General features: G+C 36.1%; 1 protein-coding gene across 1 annotated transcript; it reads right to left on the bottom strand.

Annotated features, from left to right (window-relative positions):
* Positions 1-869: 869 nt before the first annotated feature.
* On the bottom strand, positions 870-3,048 carry LOC111885481 (secoisolariciresinol dehydrogenase). Its single transcript, XM_023881736.3, has 2 exons — positions 2,919-3,048; positions 870-1,777 (listed from the first exon to the last, which is right to left on the bottom strand). The coding sequence occupies exons 1-2, from the start codon at positions 2,945-2,947 to the stop codon at positions 991-993; spliced, it is 816 nt and encodes a 271-aa protein (XP_023737504.1). The 5' UTR covers positions 2,948-3,048; the 3' UTR covers positions 870-990.
* Positions 3,049-21,801: the final 18,753 nt, after the last annotated feature.

Here is a 21,801-nt window from a genome sequence, read left to right as displayed (position 1 = left end):
GAGTGGAATAAGTATGAAGCAAGGTGTACAAAATACAAAGGAGTCAGACTTTTAGCCGGAACTTGTGACGAAGAGTACTCTATAGTTTCAGGTACTTGATTCTCAATAAATTCCATCTTCCGTATCACTCCTCTCGACTAGAAGCTATTTATTTTGAAGAGTAAATTACACGAATGGTCCCTAAGGTTTGGGATAATTTGCAAGTTTGGTCCTTAACTTATTTTTTTTAACTCGGAAGGTCCTTACTGTTTGCTTTTATTACGTGTTTGGTCCCTACTGTTTGTTTTTGTTACGCGTTTTGTCTCTTTCTTACCTAAAAATACTATTATTTAAATAGGAAAAAATGGTGAGGTTTGGTAAGGTAAGGTGAGGGGTGGGGTTGGGGATGTGTTTATCTAAATAAATAAATAAAATCAAGGGCAAAATAGTCTTTTTAGCTAAGACAGGGACCAAACGCGTAACAAAAACAAACAGTAGGGACATTCTGAGTTAAAAAAAATAAATTATGAACCAAACGCGTAAATTACCCTAAACCATAAGGACCATTCGTGTAATTTACTCTATTTTGAATAACAAAGATATCATTACTTAAGTAAGATTGAAATTTTTTTATTTTTATGGTAAAAAATATTATTTTGAATGAGTATCAAATAACTAATAAGAAGAAAAAACTATCTTTAAATAAAGTATTAATATATTGAACATGTGATTATATTAGTCGACATAAGACACCAAGTGTTACAAAATACAAATTAAATAAATCCTTAGACATTGAGCAGCTACACCAAATAAACGAAAGGCATGCACATAATTAATTTCCATAGAGAACTTACTATACAGATATGTTCCATTTATTTAGAGCATTTCCATAGGTAATTATTGTATTTTATATAGGAGGAATGCGCCACAGTACCACAGTAGAAGCCTTACAAGTTCAAACATGACTTTTTAAAACCAAATCAAAATAGAACAATTGTACAGATATCAAAGTTACTCGATAGGGGAAGCTCGAGCAAATAGACCAAAAGCTGGATTAATAACAGTAAAACCTCCATCAAGTACTAGATTATGCCCGCTCATGTACCGGGCCTCATCGCTTGCTAGAAAAAGAGCAGCTTCTGCCACATCTTCTATACGCAGCAAGATCCCTTTGAGGTTTGTATAAACTTTGGAGTATTTATCAGGGTGATCTTGTACATAATTTGTAGCCATAGGTGAAGGGATAAAATGAGGTGATAAGCAATTAACACGAATCCCATATTGGCCAAGCTCGGCAGCTGTATTCTTAGTGAGACCCACAAGCGCATGTTTTGAACTCGAATAAGCATGAGAAATGATTCCTCCAATGCTCCCAGACACACTTCCCAACATAATAATGCTACCTCTACGAGCTGGGATCATGGCTCGAGCTGCGTGCTTGGTGCCTAGGAACACGCCGGTAACGTTTACTCTCATAACCCTTTCAAAATCTAACATATCATTATCGAGAATACTGAGTTTTCCATCATCTACAATGGCTGCATTGTTGACCATTATGTCCAACCTACCATATTTGGCAAGTGTGATGTTGATGACATTTTCAACATCAGATTCAACAGTCACGTCACAATGGACAAACAAAGCGTTGTCAAGACCAATATCTTTACAAACTGCTTGACCTAAGTCGTCTTGGATATCAGCAATTACGACTTTGGCTCCATGTTTTATGAATAGTCTTGCCGTTGCCTCACCGATTCCTTGAGCTCCACCAGTGATAATTGCTACTTTCATTGACAACCTAAAGACAAAATAGGAATAGGGTTACAGGAATTGTTCATCAATTACTCCGAACCTTATTTTAATTATTTTAAAGTGTGAAATGAAACATATAAACGAACAATAAGCATCCAAATAACATATTACAACATAGTTTTGATGCTTCCTACTATACATCGAAATTTTGTATAATGAAAACCATACGTCCAATTATATCTTGAAAGCCATCTAAACAACCGTAACATGAAATTTGAATGATTCTACTTGTATTTTTATTTTAAATTTAAACTTAAAAAAGATTTAGAAATCCCATATATCGAACTTTATTCTACATTATTTTCATTGTGAAATCTAAAGATATTTATAAAAGAACGTAGTTCTATCTGTTATGTTAAAAATATTTATAAATTTTGGGTCACTAATTTTGTTTTTTGATCTTACATACTATATTCGGTTTATTTATTGTTTAATTAAGTTTAATTGCTATGTGTAGAATATCAATAATAAGTCTTTAATTTGCAATGAAAATACCTGATGAAGCGTAGTATTATATCAAAATTCGAAAAAATAATCCTGAGTAGCAGAGAAAAGAAAAAGAAGACAAGGAAAAGGAAAATAAATTTGTCATTTGGGTATCTGAATCGGAGAGAAATGGAAGGAAAATTAAATATTTTTTTCTTTTTCTCTAAATCCTTTCGAATCAGAAAGAATGTTAGGCGGAAAAATAATTATTCCATTTTCTTCTTTCAATGAAACTCCGAAATTTCAATTTTTTTACATTCTTTTCACTTACACCCATTTTTTTTTTTCTCTTAATTGAACTTGGGAAACGGAGAGTAGAATTTTGTAATTGTTTTAGATTGAAATTTTGCAAATTAGATTTTATATTTTACTCAGGAACAGTTAGTTTGTCTTTTTTTTGTTTTTTTTTTTAACCGGTAGAAGGACTATATGTATCATATATCCAAAAATATGGGGAATTAAATTGTGCACATATGCTCATATTTATTTATATGTGTAGGTATTACGTATATGTGTGCATGTATATAATAATAATAATAATAATAATAATAATAATAATAATAATAATAATAAAAGTAAAAATAACAATAATATACTAAGATTGGACATCTATATATTAATTCAATAAAATATAGGGTTACCTGGAGACAAATTCTGAAACATTTGCCATGGTTTTTGGTTGATAAGAAAAAAGTAGTTAGATACTTGCTTAGTTGCTAATATCTATAGATTTTATTAGGAAAGAAAAGAGCGTTGGGACTTGGGATGATATGCCGAGCAGTCTGATGCCTTTAAATAGAAAATTTTCCCTTTGTAAGTTTATACTTAACATTAGTTAATTGACCTACGATCAACATCCATGAAGTTTCTTTCTAAAAAACACATGTATTTTTATTAATATAATATATTCTAACAAATGTATCTTAATTAATAAAATGATATATTTTAAAATTCTTTATTGGCATATTGAAAAACATGGCAAAATTTTTTGATTTGTATATTTGTGAAAGGAATTTTGACAATTAAATTATGTAATATGAGTATACGACACAAATGCTCTTTAGTCGATTTTTGTTGATTTAATACTAATTATTAACACAAAAATTTAAAATAGACACCGAGGTTTCTAAAAAAATTGAATTCAGTCTTTAACTTTTTAAGTTATTAATGTTGGTGCCCCTGGTTTCAAAACTTTTAAAAAAATAATCTTAACTATGTTAGTTTTTTATTAAGTCCATTTAGATGAGGACAAAATAGTCTTTTTCATACCACAGGGATATATATATATATATATATATATATATATATATATATATATATATATATATATATATATATATATATATATATATATATATATATAATAAAATCGAAAACTGTTCAAAGATTATCCATGTGGTATGGAAAAGACAATTATACCATTACCTTATTAGACTTAATAGAAAAAAACTAACATAATTAGGGTTAAGGACCATTCTTTAAAAGTTTTAAAACCATAGGTACCAACGTTGATGATCAAAAAAGTTAAGACTGAACTCGACTTTTTTTTTTTTTTGGAAAACACAAGGATCCTTTTTTGAAGATTTTCTTATTTTCATTAAAAAGAAAAAAAATCATTTAATTAACTTTTCAATTACTTCAAAGTTTAATTTACGAAACTCTTACCTGGTCAAACATGTGATTGTTTCTTAAATTTTCATATAATATATAAAGCAAAAAAAATTGGCTTTATAAAAAATTAAAGGAAGAAAAAGAGAATTATATGTAATGGGTTGGCATAGGCTTACATAGGGGTGGTGTAAAGGGTATAACGGTGTAAGTGGGGGCGCATGAGGGATAATAGGAGGGTGTAGGTGTATGCAACATGGATATAAAACACGAGAGAAAGAAATTCTAATATGTTCTATGTTTCTTCATTGTGTATGTTATATATGTGAATATAAAACACGGGAGAAAGAAATTCTAACATGTTCTTCCATCATTTTAAATAGAAGTGTGAGGTTTTGGACTATCAATGATGTGATGGTAGACGTTAGTGGTGGCCAGCAGTTGTGGTAAGCAAGGTCGTTTCATTCTGGTCGGAATGGGAGTTAACTGGTGCGATGAAACGATTTGATGGAAAGAGAAATGGAAATATGTGGCAGGGGATGCGATGAGTGGTAGCGGAAACGCTAGTATAGAGCTTTCTTGATGGGGGCGAAGGTGGCTAAGTGTGGTGGTGGCAGGTGTTCGTTGATAGAAATATGGGCAAATTATGGTGTAGAAGGCAGCCATGGAAGATGAAATATAGGGTTTTGGAATAATGTAATAGGTAGAGAAGTGTATGAGAAGCTACCGGATAAGATGTAGGAGACTGATGTGAATGAGTAAACGGAAGAAGCGTTGTTGGGGTTTACACTGTGAACGACGGAGAGAGAGCACGTGAATATGAGAAATAAGATGGGAAATGAAATGAAAGTGCCATGATCAGGCTTTCAATACAAAAAGTTAGGACGAACATAGATGGGTATCCGCCTCATTTGGCGAGAACCGGAACCGGAACCGACGGTTCCTAAAAAGTTAGAACCAAAATTGGAACCAATATAGGCATTTCTTAATTTTTTGGAACTGGCGGTTCCGGTTCCAAGAACGGATTACCCGGTTACATGAATCTTTTTTAAATTTTTGTTAATAAAACCACAATCCAGTTCGGTCCAAATTGAATCAATTTGGACAAAATCAAACCAATAAATTTTAAACGAGTCTAAATAACACACATATGCATATGAAATACTAATACACACACACATACACACACACACACACACACACACATATATATATATATATATATATATATATATATATATATATATATATATATATATATAAACTGGTTCAGTCAGGTAGTGGTTCCGAAAAAACTGAGAACCGGAATCGGAATCACTTATGACGGTTCCATAACTTTAGGAACCGAAACCGTCTAAGACGGTTTCAGTTTCAAAACTTGCAGTTATGAGGCGGTTCCGATTCCGAAAGCGGGTACCTAGTTCCATTGTTCATCCCTGACAGAAAGAAGGGACGGAAGAAGTTGTTGTACAATGTGCGTTGTAAATGTTACTACAGTAAGTTTGTCTCACAGACGAAAACTTGCATTTGGTATATATTTATAATTATTGAGAATGAAAATTATTTGATGTTGTTTTTAATATTTTTGTTATAATCTTTGTTGGTTTATCATGAAATTCGGATACTAAAGTTTTTATAGGGTGGTAATTATATTTATATAACATTTGTTAGAGATTAAAACTTGCTGATGTTAGATTTTAGAATTACTAAAAACTCAAGTGATTTTTAGGATGCTTATATGATTGAGTTTTAGGTAATAAATATTTAACCTTTTAAAATCGTAAATGTGTTACGATACGCATGCGATTAAAATAAACATTATTTGGTATATTTTTTCACAAGAACGTACCAGAAGATTCGTCACTCGTCAAATTGACTAACTTGATAATCATTTCGTCCTTTTAGAAAATGTAATTTAGTTTTCTTCAAGTCTTAATTGGAAATTATATTTTACAATGTAAACATATTCAAACTATTTCTGTATTTTTTAAATGAATTAATAAAGCATGAATTTAATATAATATGAACAAATGGATCACAACAACCAAATTTATATGTTTTCACTTGTGAATAATTTAAGGGTCCAGGTTTTATATTGCTACTTGCGTATATTCCATTTATACTTGTAAGTTGTAACATCATTGGCATAAACATTAATAAAATAAAGACTTCTAAGTTTCAGATTCCATCGGTACTCATCGTGTGAAAACCAATTAACAAGTCTCTGGTTGTTTTGCAAAACATTAAAAATTAACTAAGCGAAAATTTCATTTATATCTTTATAAAATTTCATAATTATCCTTGTAAAATTTTAAATTGCATATATATATATATATATATATATATATATATATATATATATATATATATATATATATATATATATATATATATATATATATATATATATATATATATATATATATATATATATATATATATATATATATATATATCCAAATAGTTAATTTAATCATATTTAATTTATTACTTTTAAATTAAATTATAACTAAATTACCAAAATACTTATTTGCAATCTCTTTTATAATCAATCATCTTAATCACGATATGGTTATCTACACATAACCGATTAGAAAAACTCAATGATTCCATATTAAAATTGTTAAACAATATAGTTCATCTTCTTTAATTGATTTACGAAAACTACAATTATTCTTGGGTAAATGTCATTATAACCCTATAAAATAACATGATTTGGTTTAAAAGGTCCCTCGTCTAAATTTTTTGCATTATAAGGGCATGAACTTGATTATTACCGGCCAATTTGGGCACTTTTACCTTTTTTATCCGGTTTATGTTCCACATATGGTCTAATGATGCCATACACTCTCTTATTTTGCCTACGTGCTCATTGACTTTTAACATCTACTGTGTAACTATCTGATTATGTATGTGAAGCTTGTGTTTCAAACTAAATAAAAGTCACAATAACACCAATAGTAGTGGGTTGTACTATTCGCATCACGAACAGTACCACCACCAGCAACATACGATATACGACCAACACATTTCATTATTGAAGAACTAATAAATTGTCCATCATTCCTTAGAAGGAATCTAATAAAAGGAACAAAAATATTAGAACTCTCCATCAAGTTAAGTCATTTTGAAATTCTCAGTCAATCTGTTGATCCCTATTCCTTCATTGACCGTGTCAAATGGGTTCTTTAACCTCTTCCCTTTAGCCTCTTCTCTTATGTACATCACTAATCTTGTTACTTTGTTAAACAAGCTAGAACCAAGAGGATCCATAAGATAACACTTTATCCCTACATTATTTTCCTTTAAAAATCAAGAAACATCAGCTACAGTGCCACCTGTCCCTACAGTTGCAACAAAAGCATGTAATTTGCCTCTTGTCTCATCCCATATCTCAGACCTAGTAGAGCTCTGTAGTTTGTAGGGTTCTCAAATTGATCTGTGAAGAAGACATTTTAGAAGCCCTAAAATTGATAGAGAAGATCTAGTTAACCTCTTCAATTTTGCTTGAAATGAAACCCATCAGTTTAACGATGTTTAAAGACGACGACTCTTCCTAGAATCCCAGAATTTCCTCAGCTCCGTCACAACCTAAATCTGGAAATTCGGAAAAATATTAGGTTTGAAGACGACAGACCGCGATGTCGAACATGTGTCTGATCTATGTTCGTTGCTTTAAATCTGCAACCTATGGTTCTTATACCTCTTCCCTTCAACCTCTTCTCTTGTGTGCATCACTCCTCTTGTAAGAGTTACCGTGTTGTGCTTTAAATCATTTTTCAAATCCCATGTAGGTGAACGATGATGATGATCGGTGGTAGGCGGATGATGATGGAGAACTGGTAGTAGGAGATGGTTGGTGGTGGAGTTTGAATTCCACAAACATGTGTTGAAGAACATCTAAATCGTGAATAAATCCATATGATTGAATCAGATGAGAATGTGATATAGCAAAAATATTTCTTGAATCAATGACACGGAGAAATCAATGTATTGAATAGATAAATTGTGATTCAGATGAAAAGAAAAAAAAATCACTGATGAAGGAGAACTTAGGATGGGGACGATTGAATGGTAATTTGGCATTGAAGGTGAAGGTGCCTTAAATTTTATATACGTGGCATCTGATTTGGCATAGTACCGGTTAAAACAAGTCTTAGGTCCTTAATAAACAGGTTAATATGAATTTATGCCCTTTAATTGCAAGAAAAAAACATAAGTGGCCATTTAGAACAAAACCTAATAATTGGTTGGGCTTCAATGACGTTTACCCATTATTCTTTTTCTAAACAGTTTTTGTGACAACCCGAAATTTCCGTTTGTTTTAACTCCGTAATTAAGCACGTCAAAAATTAGCCAAATTTATCCCAAAATATTTTTGGCCGGATTTAATCCCGTTGGAATATTTTATATAATATTCGTCAAGTGAACCAAAAATAAGAAAGTATAAATTTAGAATTGTCGTGTTTAGCGTAAGTCGCGGAACTCCAAAATTTGGAATTTACGGACGAAACTCGGAGTTTTTTTTTACCGCAAACCCCCGAGAGTATAAATATGACACTTAGTCATTTCCTCTCATTTTCCAACTTCCAACCTCAAGAACACCCAAGGATTCTCTCAACTATCATAAATTCATCCCGTCAAATCCGCCAAAATCGATCATTTAAGCTTCCTATATGTAAGTATACTTCTCCTAGCTAGTTATTTGCTTAGAATGCATGTCAAAACCTTGAAGAACACCAAGAACAAGGTGTTTACGGTCCAAGGTGTTCTTGGACCGTAAACTCCAAAATGGGTGCCAAAGTGTGCCTTGGTTCATTCTAACCCTTGACAACTAGCATAGATCCCTTCTTGATGAGTTTAACACTCGAAAATCATCCATTTCCCAAGCAAACATGAGTTTACGGTTTGGGGAGATCATCCCAAAAACCGTAAACACCTCCAAAAGGTGTTTAGATGCCCATAATGCCTTCTAATGGTTGTGTAATGGAGTATAACCTTACTTGCATGAACTAGGGACCCCAAGAACATGAATTTAAGAGCGTAAAGATGAGTTTACGGTTTGGGAAGGTCTCCCAAAACCATAAACACCTTCTAAGGGGGTTAAAGTGCCCTTAACACCTTTCAATGCTTGTATAAGTGTCTAGACTCTTGCATGCATGAGTTAGAACCACCCAAAACACAAAAGAAATGTACAAACATGGGTTTACGGCCGTAAACCCATGTGTTTACGACCGTAAACACCCAAGGGGGTGGTCCAAGGACCGTAAACTCCCTATTGTGTCCATTTTGAGCCCCAATCACTTCCTTAGCCCTTGATTCGAGTCTAGCATAATTCCTTGAGTGATATAAGACCTTCAAACACCCAATGGCACCACAACCATGAGTTTACGGCCATAAACTCATGGGGGTTATGGTTCCAAAACCGTAAACACCCCTAAGGGCCATCATTTGAAGAGTAAACTCCAATGTGAGTCCATACTCTCTTCATATGCAACCCTTGGTACTCCTAGCACTTGTAGCAAAGTGTTTTTATGTATTAGGACACCCTTACTTGCATAATTGGTTGTTAAATGACTAATTAGATACTTAAATTTATCACTACTTGTTAAATAGGATCCGAGTGTGTGTTCAAGTCCTCAATTGATACATAGCATCCTATACCATCCGTTCATCCGAATAAACCATGTCAGGTGAGTTCATACCCCTAAATCAACCTTTTAAATGATTTTTAACTGTTTTTATGGGGGGGGGGGGGGGGAATACAAGTTGAACTATACAGTTATTAGACAAATCACATGTGATTAATAACTGTATAGCAAATGGATTTTTACATGTTAAACTGCTTCATCTAACAAAAGGTTTTCCAATCTCGCTTTCAACTCTTGTTAAAGTATGAATTTCTCTTTTAGATTATCATAAGTATTCGAAAGGTTTTCCGAAGGTTTTTCAAAGGTTTTCAACGTTTGTTTTATAAAATGACATCAAGTCGTAAATTCTTAATTGTAAAGATTTTCCAAAGGTTTTACCAAAGTTTTCTTCTATGCTTTTATTTCGTTAAATGCATGCCTATATTTGTATAGTTATATAAATAATGTTTAAAGGACTTAGAACGGCTAGTTCTCCCTATTTCCTTTTCCTCGTTGGGATGTGGTCTGGTGGGTATCGGTTATCCGTCCGAAGGTCGTTTAAATATTAGTTATATATCATGTATACATGTATAGACATAAAGGTTTCCATCAACCAGTTCATTTCCCTTGGGTAGCAAGGGCATCCTTCCATTCAACATTCATATGCCTGACACATTAGTAACTATTATAGGAATAGTTAGGAGAGTCCATCTCTCTCTCTCTCTCTCTCTATCTCTCTATCTCTCTCTCTCTCTAGTACAAAGATTTGCTCAGGAGTCAGTTCATTTGCGAGTCTATACTATTATGATAATACTTTAGAATGTGACACCCTATCTCCTTCTACGATGCTTCATTGTGCCAATACCATGTAACTAGAGTCTCCTGGAGGGAGAGCGAACTTTATGTGTATAGATCTTTACGGAACTGACACTCCCGCATCATGACTGCTAGCTACAGTCCGCGCCGGTAAGGCCCATGGGTGACATAATGCCACTAACTCTACGCGTGACCTGGAGGGTCATCGGATACTCTATCGTCGATCAGCATGGTTACATACAAGTTCACATTCACCCTTTGTTTTAGACTTTGCTAGCTGTATCGTTCATTCGATACTGTCTGGAGTCTGTATTTTCTTGTTTTAGACTTTGCTAGCTGTATCGTTCATTCGATACTGTCTGGAGTCTGTATTTTCTTGTTTTAGACTTTGCTAGCTGTATCGTTCATTCGATACTGTCTAGAGTCTGTATTTCCTTGTGTTAGACTGAGCCAGGCGTATCATTCCTTTGAGACTCTCCTGGAGTCTATGTTTACCTTGCCTTAGTCAGCAGTATTACTGCTGAGGTACATGTTATTTTCCCCTAGTATTTTTACTTGGGATTTTCTCATAATTCCGTTAAAGTCAAAACTATATTTTGGTAATGATAGTATGTTGGGGAAAATTTCTCCTTAAAACGTAAATCTGTCGGGTCTTGGTAGAAGAGTGCTTTTATTTAGAAAATATAGGATTTTCTGGAAAGAACGCTAATACACTGTAAATTCTAGACTACTATCTTTCATAAAGTTATTTTGAATAAAAATGTGTATTTATACAAATGACAGTAAATACTTATGGACTCACCAGCATTATAAAAAATGTTGATACTTGTTTTCAAAATAACTTGTATTCTCAAGTCATCGATAGACAGGTACATCCCAGGAGCTTTTGCGGAGACAGCCTAGTACCGTGCTGCATCTATGTTATGTTATGTATTTACTTTGATGTTGCCATAAAATGTGACATATGTAAAATTATTACTATTAATGCAATGGTTGTTGTACTTTGACTACTATACTACATATGTTGTGATACTAGACATGACGTCATCCACCCCAGAACGTTTCCGCCGTTCCAGTTTTGGGGTGTGACAGATTGGTATCAGAGCATTGTTTATAGTGAGCTCAGTACATCAATTCATAAAAGATATACAGCCTATAAATACTTTGGGATAAAACACTCTGACTAAGAATTATACTTTAAAATATAACCATATTTTACCAAAGTATAAGAACATCCAGAATCTAAACACCCGAACAAAGTATCACAAGAAGAACAAGAATAAAAGTCTTTGGATGTTGACCATTACCGTCAAACTTGGGCAGTTATGTAATCGTAAGCTGGAATAAATGTAACATGATCAACTACATTTATTCGAGATGCGACCAACGTGTGCTTGGGAGTGACGGTGGTGTTGCAACGAATCTGAAACTTACCAAATAGGAATGCTAGAGCCAAACATAAAGTTTAAAATACCATGGCAGTATTTTGGAATACTAAAAGACTCACATTAATCCCATAATCATATTCAGAAGTTGAGAATCAAGCAAGTAATTAAAATACCATAGGGGTATTTTAGGATCCATAGATAACCTTGTGTGAAAAACTAAAAAGATCCTTATTGATATACCTATGATTACAGAGGGTATACTTCCAAGGTTATATATAATAAGGATCCCATAGACTAAGAATGTGTGGTTTCGCTCTACTTCCTTTTCCTCGTTGGGATGTGGATATAGAGTAGTATCACATATCTGAAGGCCTATCGGATCTATGTTATATATAATTTGTGTACGCTATGTAATTGTAGCCGGACTCAATATGGATCACCCAGTGAAATGTTTTAATAATCTCTTAGGATTCTTTAGACATTTCCATTCTCGCATGAACCATGTAGAAAACCTTATCCACTTCAGTGTTCGACAGAAGAGTTGATTCAGACCCAGAAGAAGTTCATTGAGAAGATTTCCAGTTCGGAAATAAATGAACTAGGATGAGACTATTGAAACCACCAAGTGCCTGTACCTTTTAGGGACATCGGTGGGAACTTCGCCTGAACTTCCGAGACTTCCAGCCATCCATCATGAAGTAATGATACTCAAGGGCAGGATCAGAAGTAAGACAGCGATGACACTCAGAGTCAGGATCGGAAGTAAGACGGAGTAGAAATTCAATATGTCTACACGAGAAAAGAACCCTAGGTAACTACCCGAAGAAAACCAACGCCAGTCCCAGTTAGGGATAAGAGGTAGACAGAGGGAGACAATACATGGAACCCGAGTCGTGTCTTTTCCTCGTATTCGCTGCGCTAATACACCCATGTAATAATACAATTTAGTAAGTTAGTGATTACACTACTCACACTATGTGTTAGGTAAATCGCCTTTTCCCGTCGCAAGTAATACGATTAGATCGGATTTCAAAACCTCGATTGAGGGTGTTTAGCTATAAGTTTTCATGAGCTTTTCTTCCGTGATCTTCGTTCCAAACTGTCCTCAAATCTTTCCAAAACCGGAGAGCGGATCTCTCCAATATAAAGATAAATTAGTAGGAATGACCCCCATCTTATGGCTTTTCGATACTCTTACCCCTACCTTGATACCCGGACTGCATCATAGGGATGTAGGTCAAACCTTCGAGAACATACTTCTACTCCATAGGTGAATGATTGAAATACATCTGGGTCCAAAGATAGCCTTTACTAGGAACTCTAGTTCAATTGTGAAGGATTAGTAAGAAGGTTATTAGTATGATTTCCTCGGTCATACGTTCCCAAGTTATATATAATGAAGACCTGGTAGACAATAGAATGTGAGGTTGCTGACTTAGTTTCTTTTCCTCGTCGGGATGTGAAACTAAAGTAGAATCACACATTTTACTATCCACCCAGTCTTGATTATATCATAACACGTATAAGCTAAGTTCTCATGTATAATAACTCATCTCTTAGTCAAAATCAAATAATCTAGGGCCAACCTTGGTCACTCACGAACCCCTTGTCTTTCGTGTTACAGAATCATGTCGTCATCCGGAAATAGTCAGCCGAACAACGAAACCCCTATCCTTCATATCGACGCTGCCACCTTCTAAGCCGCAGTAACAGCTGCCGTGACAGTTGTCCTTGCAAACCTCAACGCTAGCAATGCAATCACGACTGGCAAAGGAATGGAAAATTCTGATCGTTGTACCGATCCAGGAAGCCAACAAATGGCAACAGTCACGGACATGCAAAGTTGTATAACCGAGAGGAGGAAACGAAAACGCCAAGCTCGAAAGGAGCGCCAACGACTCCAAAGACTTGCCATGCAACAGCAGCAAGCGGCAACCCCTGCCCCTTTAGCACCGGCACGACCCATTTCACAAGTCCCGGGCATCGGGACCAACCCTACACACAAAGGTGGTGATAAAGCCAGACTCTTTAAAAGGAAATTTTCAAAGTGGACGAACGAGGAGGGCACCCGTGTCCACGTAACTCTGACTAAACACCTCGCTCCCACCACCAATACTAGTACGAACCAGACATGTCACCAATGCGGCGAGATAGGACACCTCAAAAAGGACTGTCCAATAATAAAGAACTCCGGCGTAGACAGGAAGATACTAAGGATCACTGCTGCAGGAGAAACTACTCCAGACCCTCGTTAAAGTATTTAAAGCGTTTGTTGTATCAGACTCGTAAACTGTTTAAAACTAGTACAGCCAGAGTCTTATCTTTTGCGAGATCCCGTTAGTAAAAGGACCCTCGTACTGCGTATACTTGCCTTTGTAGTATACCTAGTTCACAACATTAATCTTGTAGTAAATCTTGTACTGTAACTCTGTTAAAAGTTGCACTGTTGTGGATTTAGGGCGGAGTCGCTCAGTCAACAGTCCTTTCCACCTTAATTATACATGACTAGTGTATACTAGGCGATTATAGAGAGGCCTCGTGAGAAATCCATTCATGAAAAGTACATTACCCCGAAACCTCGGGACCCTCTATAGTTCCGCGTCGACTCTATCGGTCCAAGTATCCGTGACAGTGATACCATGGATGAAACCCGAGACGCCAAGAACTTGTGTGCCCGTTCAGCACATGGCCCTATCGACCCTCATTCTATATCATGTCGATGTATGCCAACTTCGACGCCTCTATCAATCATGGTTCGACTTAGTACAACCATGTGTAAATTCCTAGTGCTGTGTAAAAAGAACTTTCACCGTGGCCATTTCGGCAAATAAAAGTTCTTCCGAACTTAATAATAAAACCTAATGCAATCCGTCATTCGTCTCCCTTATCTAAAACCCTCTGAAATACCCAGGAGAAGGGTATCGCGCGTTGTTAACCAACCTCTCCTTAGGAAAGATAGAAACCAAAGCGAAAGACAGTTCAGGTATTCCAGAAGACGATAACCACCTGAAAACTACTCCGTAGATCCCCCAGAAAGACCCTTAGCGCCTCACAATCAGATTCGAGAATCAAGAAAAGAAACTCATGGGGATTAACTTGCTACTACTGAGTACATGAATTAGAGTGGTATATAATTTAGATCAATACGATTTAAGATGTGGGTTTCCTCCCTACTCCCTGTTCCTCGTTGGGTTGTAGGTCTAGGGTGGGGCCACACAACTGAACATCCCGTCAATCTCAATTATATACGGCTTGCGTACACCAAGTATTAGTGATTAAGCCACGTATGAGCTCTACCACGAACCTTAAAGTGAAATTCCTCACCCTATCCCATAGAATAGGAATTGGAGTGAAGAGAACCACTGTGGGTTAAGCTACTAAAGTGACCATAAATCCGAAATTTGTTGTCATCCTGGTTAAGCCAACATAGTAGCTAACACCCTCAGTTGGAAAAGTAACTCAAGTCGTAAGAGTCAAGAACATTGACTACGACCATCCATTCACGCTTAAATCCCCCGAATTAAGCATCTCAGAAGAGTTCCCAAAAAACCTGGAAGCTGTAACAGGTTGAACTCTGAGAAGAGTGTATGAGGAAATTAAAAGTTCTGAGCGACGGAACCCTAAACTCTCTGTATTTAATCTAGATCAAGAAAACTCAGAATCACCAAAAGAGTAGTTGCGAGGGATACTCGCACTACTCAGACACTTCGTCCATCCCATTACCGACGAGTAGTGTCTAGGACACACCATCTCCTCATGCGAGAGAAGTCACCGTCGCCCTGTAAACGATAGACTGCATTCTCCGAAGTGAATACTAGGAAGCCAAGAACCACAGGATAACCTCCGCAACCAAGAATACCTGAATAAAGTACGAAAGTAGATTGCGTTAAGCCTTATAACCCAGATCCCGAAGAGATTATAGACTCAACACCAATCTAGGTGTTAGTCGAAGGGTTATACAAGAACATGCGTTTCCCACAAACTGAAAGGAGCCGACACCTTAGAAAATAGGGCATGTCTTAGAGATTCATTGGGCTACTCGGTGTTCCAAAGAATACTATCCCTCAAGAGATAGTAGAATCACCTCCTGAAATAGCCCAACATTTCAAAAAATATTTAAAGGCTAGGTTAGCCCTGATCAGAGACTGATATCCATGAAACAGCGAAGCGAGTAAGAGCATGATTCTTTCCAGTTAGGAATCATATTGTGAAAGAATCTGTTAGACGATGATGAAAAATTAAAACTTTCTAAACATCGTCTGGTAAAACCCTATCTCACTAACTTTGAGAGTTTCCGTTAGAAACACCTCAAGAATCAGAAGTGCAGGTCCATTTTGCACTAGGTCGAGATAGATGCCACAAAACCAATTACATGCCAGTGTGTTGCCAATACACCCGATGATCCAGAAAACCTATGAAAGCCAATCGGCGGGAAACACGAATCTGAGGATAACCCGAGCCTTCTAAGAACTACACCCCCGATATGAGAGAACGTTTGGAACTTCAAAATGACGATCACACCAGTGATGATCCCACCATAGAATTTATTATGTTCTAAGTACTGAAAAGCTCTATCTTTTCGAGAGCTTAGGACCATCCAAGATTCTTTATAAGAATTGGTCCAACCATTGTCAGACCACGAATACTTTCAGAATTCCATAAGTTTCACCCTAAATCGATCCACGTCTTAGACATGAAAAAGTGCTTGCCCGGCATAAATCCCACTTGTCTTGATAGAAATCATTGGGAACCCTAACTTCGTAGAGGAACCTGTAGCAATCGCGAACCGAGAGATGAAACGAGCATAACGAATCCGCATCCCATTAAGTGAAGGTTCGCTGGAACACAAATGCAAAGACCGGAGTTCACTTGGGAGCGCGAGGACCAACCGGATAGGAAGTACCCTCATCTCTTTACTTTATTGTTCATGCCTATTTCCTTGCCTAAACTCTAATTTCCGGACGAAATTCACTCTAACGGGGGGATGATGTGACAACCCGAAATTTCCGTTTGTTTTAACTCCGTAATTAAGCACATCAAAAATTAGCCAAATTTATCCCAAAATATTTTTGGCCGAATTTAATCCCGTTGGAATATTTTATATAGTATTCGTCAAGCGAACCAAAAATAAGGAAGTATAAATTTAGAGTTGTCGTGTTTAGCGTAAGTCGCAGAACTCCAAAATTTGGAATTTACGGATGAAAACTCGGAGTTTTTTTTGACCGAGAACCTCCGAGAGTATAAATATGACACTTAGTCATTTCCTCTCATTTTCCAACTTCCAACCTCAAGAACACCCAAGGATTCTCTCAACTATCATAAATTCATCCCGTCAAATCCGCCAAAATCGATCATTCAAGCTTCCTATATGTAAGTATACTTCTCCTAGCTAGTTATTTGCTTAGAATGCATGTCAAAACCTTGAAGAACACCAAGAACAAGGTGTTTACGGTCCAAGGTGTTCTTGGACCGTAAACTCCAAAATGGGTGCCAAAGTGTGCCTTGGTTCATTCTAACCCTTGACAACTAGCATAGATCCCTTCTTGATGAGTTTAACACTCGAAAATCATCCATTTCCCAAGCAAACATGAGTTTACGGTTTGGGGAGATCATCCCAAAAACCGTAAACACCTCCAAAAGGTGTTTAGATGCCCATAATGCCTTCTAATGGTTGTGTAATGGAGTATAACCTTACTTGCATGAACTAGGGACCCCAAGAACATGAATTTAAGAGCGTAAAGATGAGTTTACGGTTTGGGAAGGTCTCCCAAAACCATAAACACCTTCTAAGGGGGTTAAAGTGCCCTTAACACCTTTCAATGCTTGTATAAGTGTCTAGACTCTTGCATGCATGAGTTAGAACCACCCAAAACACAAAAGAAATGTACAAACATGGGTTTACGGCCGTAAACCCATGTGTTTATGACCGTAAACACCCAAGGGGGTGGTCCAAGGACCGTAAACTCCCTATTGTGTCCATTTTGAGCCCCAATCACTTCCTTAGCCCTTGATTCGAGTCTAGCATAATTCCTTGAGTGATATAAGACCTTCAAACACCCAATGGCACCACAACCATGAGTTTACGGCCATAAACTCATGGGGGTTATGGTTCCAAAACCGTAAACACCCCTAAGGGCCATCATTTGAAGAGTAAACTCCAATGTGAGTCCATACTCTCTTCATATGCAACCCTTGGTACTCCTAGCACTTGTAGCAAAGTGTTTTCATGTATTAGGACACCCTTACTTGCATAATTGGTTGTTAAATGACTAATTAGATACTTAAATTTATCACTACTTGTTAAATAGGATCCGAGTGTGTGTTCAAGTCCTCAATTGATACATAGCATCCTATACCATCCGTTCATCCGAATAAACCATGTCAGGTGAGTTCATACCCCTAAATCAACCTTTTAAATGATTTTTAACTGTTTTTATGGGGGGGGGGGGAATACAAGTTGAACTATACAGTTATTAGACAAATCACATGTGATTAATAACTGTATAGCAAATGGATTTTTACATGTTAAACTGCTTCATCTAACAAAAGGTTTTCCAATCTCGCTTTCAACTCTTGTTAAAGTATGAATTTCTCTTTTAGATTATCATAAGTATTCGAAAGGTTTTCCGAAGGTTTTTCAAAGGTTTTCAACGTTTGTTTTATAAAATGACATCAAGTCGTAAATTCTTAATTGTAAAGATTTTCCAAAGGTTTTACCAAAGTTTTCTTCTATGCTTTTATTTCGTTAAATGCATGCCTATATATGTATAGTTATATAAATAATGTTTAAAGGACTTAGAACGGCTAGTTCACCCTATTTCCTTTTCCTCGTTGGGATGTGGTCTGGTGGGTATCGATTATCCGTCCGAAGGTCGTTTAAATATTAGTTATATATCATGTATACATGTATAGACATAAAGGTTTCCATCAACCAGTTCATTTCCCTTGGGTAGCAACGGCATCCTTCCATTCATTATTCATATGCCTGAAACATTAGTAACTATTATAGGAATAGTTAGGAGATTCCATCTCTCTCTCTCTCTCTCTATCTCTCTATCTCTCTCTCTCTAGTACAAAGATTTACTCGGGAGTCAGTTCATTTGCGAGTCTATACTATTATGATAATACTTTAGAATGTGACACCCTATCTCCTTCTACGACGTTTCATCGCGCCAACACCGTGTAACCAAAGTCTCTTGGAGGGACAGCGAACTTCATGAGTATAGATCTATACGGGACTGACACTCCCGCATCATGACTGCTAGCTACAGTCCGCGCCGGTAAGGCCCATGGGTGACATAATGCCACTAACTCTACGCGTGACCTGGAGGGTCATCGGATACTCTATCGTCGATCAGCATGGTTACATACAAGTTCACATTCACCCTTTGTTTTAGACTTTGCTAGCTGTATCGTTCATTCGATACTGTCTGGAGTCTGTATTTTCTTGTTTTAGACTTTTCTAGCTGTATCGTTCATTCGATACTGTCTGGAGTCTGTATTTTCTTGTTTTAGACTTTGATATGTGTATCGTTCATTCGATACTGTGTGGATTCTGTATTTTCTTGTTTTAGACTTTGCTAGCTGTATCGTTCATTCGATACCATCTGGAGTCTGTATTTCCTTGTGTTAGACTAAGCCAGGCGTATCATTTCTTCGATACTCTCCTGGAGTCTATGTTTTCCTTGCCTTAGTCAGCAGTATTACTGCTAAGGTATATGTTATTTTCCCCTAGTATTTTTACTTGTGATTTTCTCATAATTCCGTTAAAGTCAAAACTGTATTTTGGTAATGATAGTATGTTGGGGAAAATTTCTCCTTAAAACGTAAATCTGTCGGGTCTTGGTAGAAGAGTGATTTTATTTAGAAAATATAGGATTTTCTGGAAAGAACGCTAATACACTGTAAATTCTAGACTACTATCTTTCATAAAGTTATTTTGAATAAAAATGTGTATTTATACAAATGACACTAAATACTTATGGACTCACCAGCATTATAAAAAATGTTGATACTTGTGTTCAAAATAACTTGTATTCTTAGGTCATCTTTAGACAGGTACATCCCGGGAGCTTTTGCGGAGACAGCCTAGTACCGAGCTGCATCTATGTTATGTTATGTATTTACTTTGATGTTGCTATAAAATGTAACCTATGTAAAATTATTACTATTAATGCAATGGTTGTTGTACATTGATTACTATACTTCATATGTTATGATACTAGACATGACGTCATCCACCTTAGAACGTTTCCGCCGTTCCGGTTTTGGGGTGTGACAATTTTTTTTATTCCCCTTCTTTCAGTTATAACTACACAGGTAAATAATAGAAAAAAAATCAATGTAGGTTTCAATATTTTTGTAAAGCTTCATAAAGTAAATATGTTAGAATAGCAACGTGGGACAAAAATAATATTGTAATATTACAAGATAATTATATTTTTAATAAAAAAATTAATTTAAAGATTGTGTTTTTATTGTTTTTTTAATATATTAAATAGGACTAAATTAATTATTTGGATATATACGTAATTTTATAGGTTTTATAAGGATATATATATATATATATATATATATATATATATATATATATATATATATATATATATATATATATATATATAAAATTTAAAATTTTACAAAGATATACACGTAATAATGTATAAGGATATAGATGAAATTCTCCCCAACAACAAAGGATAAATTGCACAAATGGTCCATCTGGTTTAGGGTAATCAGTATGGATGGTCCCTACCAATTTTTTTTTTAACTTGGACGGTTTTTTTTTGTTTTGATTTTGTTGTGTCTTTGGTCCCTAAATAATGTAAAAAGTGTAAAAATCATAAATTTCACAAAAATTTTAAACTTTTCAAATATTCAAAAACCCATTCATTGTTTACAATTGTTTTCAAAATAGTCCATTATCAGAGTTTTCCCAGAAATCATAATATAAAATATGAGGAGGTGCACGATCAAGCCTTCGCCTTCCCGCGGTCATCCGAAGTACCTGAAACAAAATCCAAAACTTAAGCCCAAAGCTTAGTGAGTTCCCCCAAAATATCAACGCCATACAACAAGAACAATATCATAACAAACAGTATGCATACAGAGTCTTTAGTATGACTGGACCGCCTCACCAGCCTTTAGCCTATCTGGCCCACTCTCAGAACCTTCAACATGTATGGACCACCCTACCAGGCCTTCAGCCTGTCTGGACCGTCCTCCGGGCCTTCGGCCTGACTGGTATGCCCCATTGGGCCTTTAGTCTATCCGGGTCGCCCTGGGTCTGTTAGCCTCCAACACGAAGCAGGTTCGCCTCAACCCACCCACAAGAACACAATCATCACATAGATATCAAACACTAGCTAGCATGTACAGACAGTCATATAGATCTAACAGATCACTAATCATAGCATCATCCTATATACCAGGATACAAATCTAACAGATCACTAAACATAGCAACATCCTATATACCAGGATACAGATCTAACATATCACTAAACATATCATCATACGATAAACCAGGAAACAATGTAATAGGGGTCGGCCTTGGTGCCTTAGACCCTGTTAGTATAGTGAGAAGAACTTACCTTGCAAGTAGTGCTGAACCGATAAAATCAAATCCTAACTCACAGCTCCGAACTCAATTGCCTGTAACCACCATATGACTAATTTCATTAAAATCTTAAATTACCAAAATACCCTCAGAAGTCAAACTTGGTCAACCATGGTCAAAGTCAAGGTCAACAGTCCATGTTGACCCAACTCGTCGAGTGCATCTAGCAACTCGCCGAGTTCCTTCAGTGTTCAAAGAATCGGGGAAAACCCTAGCCAACTCACAGAGTTATCTCACCAACTCGTCGAGTTCACTAAGTATCCAGAAAGCGGGAAAACCCGATCCAACTCGTCAAGTTGTCAGGACAACTAGTCGAGTTTTCCTGTCTTAACGTATACATCCCCTTCCAGTCGAATCTAAGGCCCCAAACTACAGATCTAGTCCCCTAGGGTTAAGATACCACGTAAAGATGTTAACTTTACGTCTATGCATGGTATCTAAGGGCTAAAACACTCAAATATAGC

The sequence above is a fragment of the Lactuca sativa genome, chromosome 4, assembly GCF_002870075.4.
Source record: "Lactuca sativa cultivar Salinas chromosome 4, Lsat_Salinas_v11, whole genome shotgun sequence".
NCBI classification, from domain to species: Eukaryota; Viridiplantae; Streptophyta; class Magnoliopsida; order Asterales; family Asteraceae; genus Lactuca; species Lactuca sativa.
The sequence above is the reverse complement of the archived record's forward strand: the minus strand, read 5'-3'. Positions and strand labels throughout refer to the sequence as shown.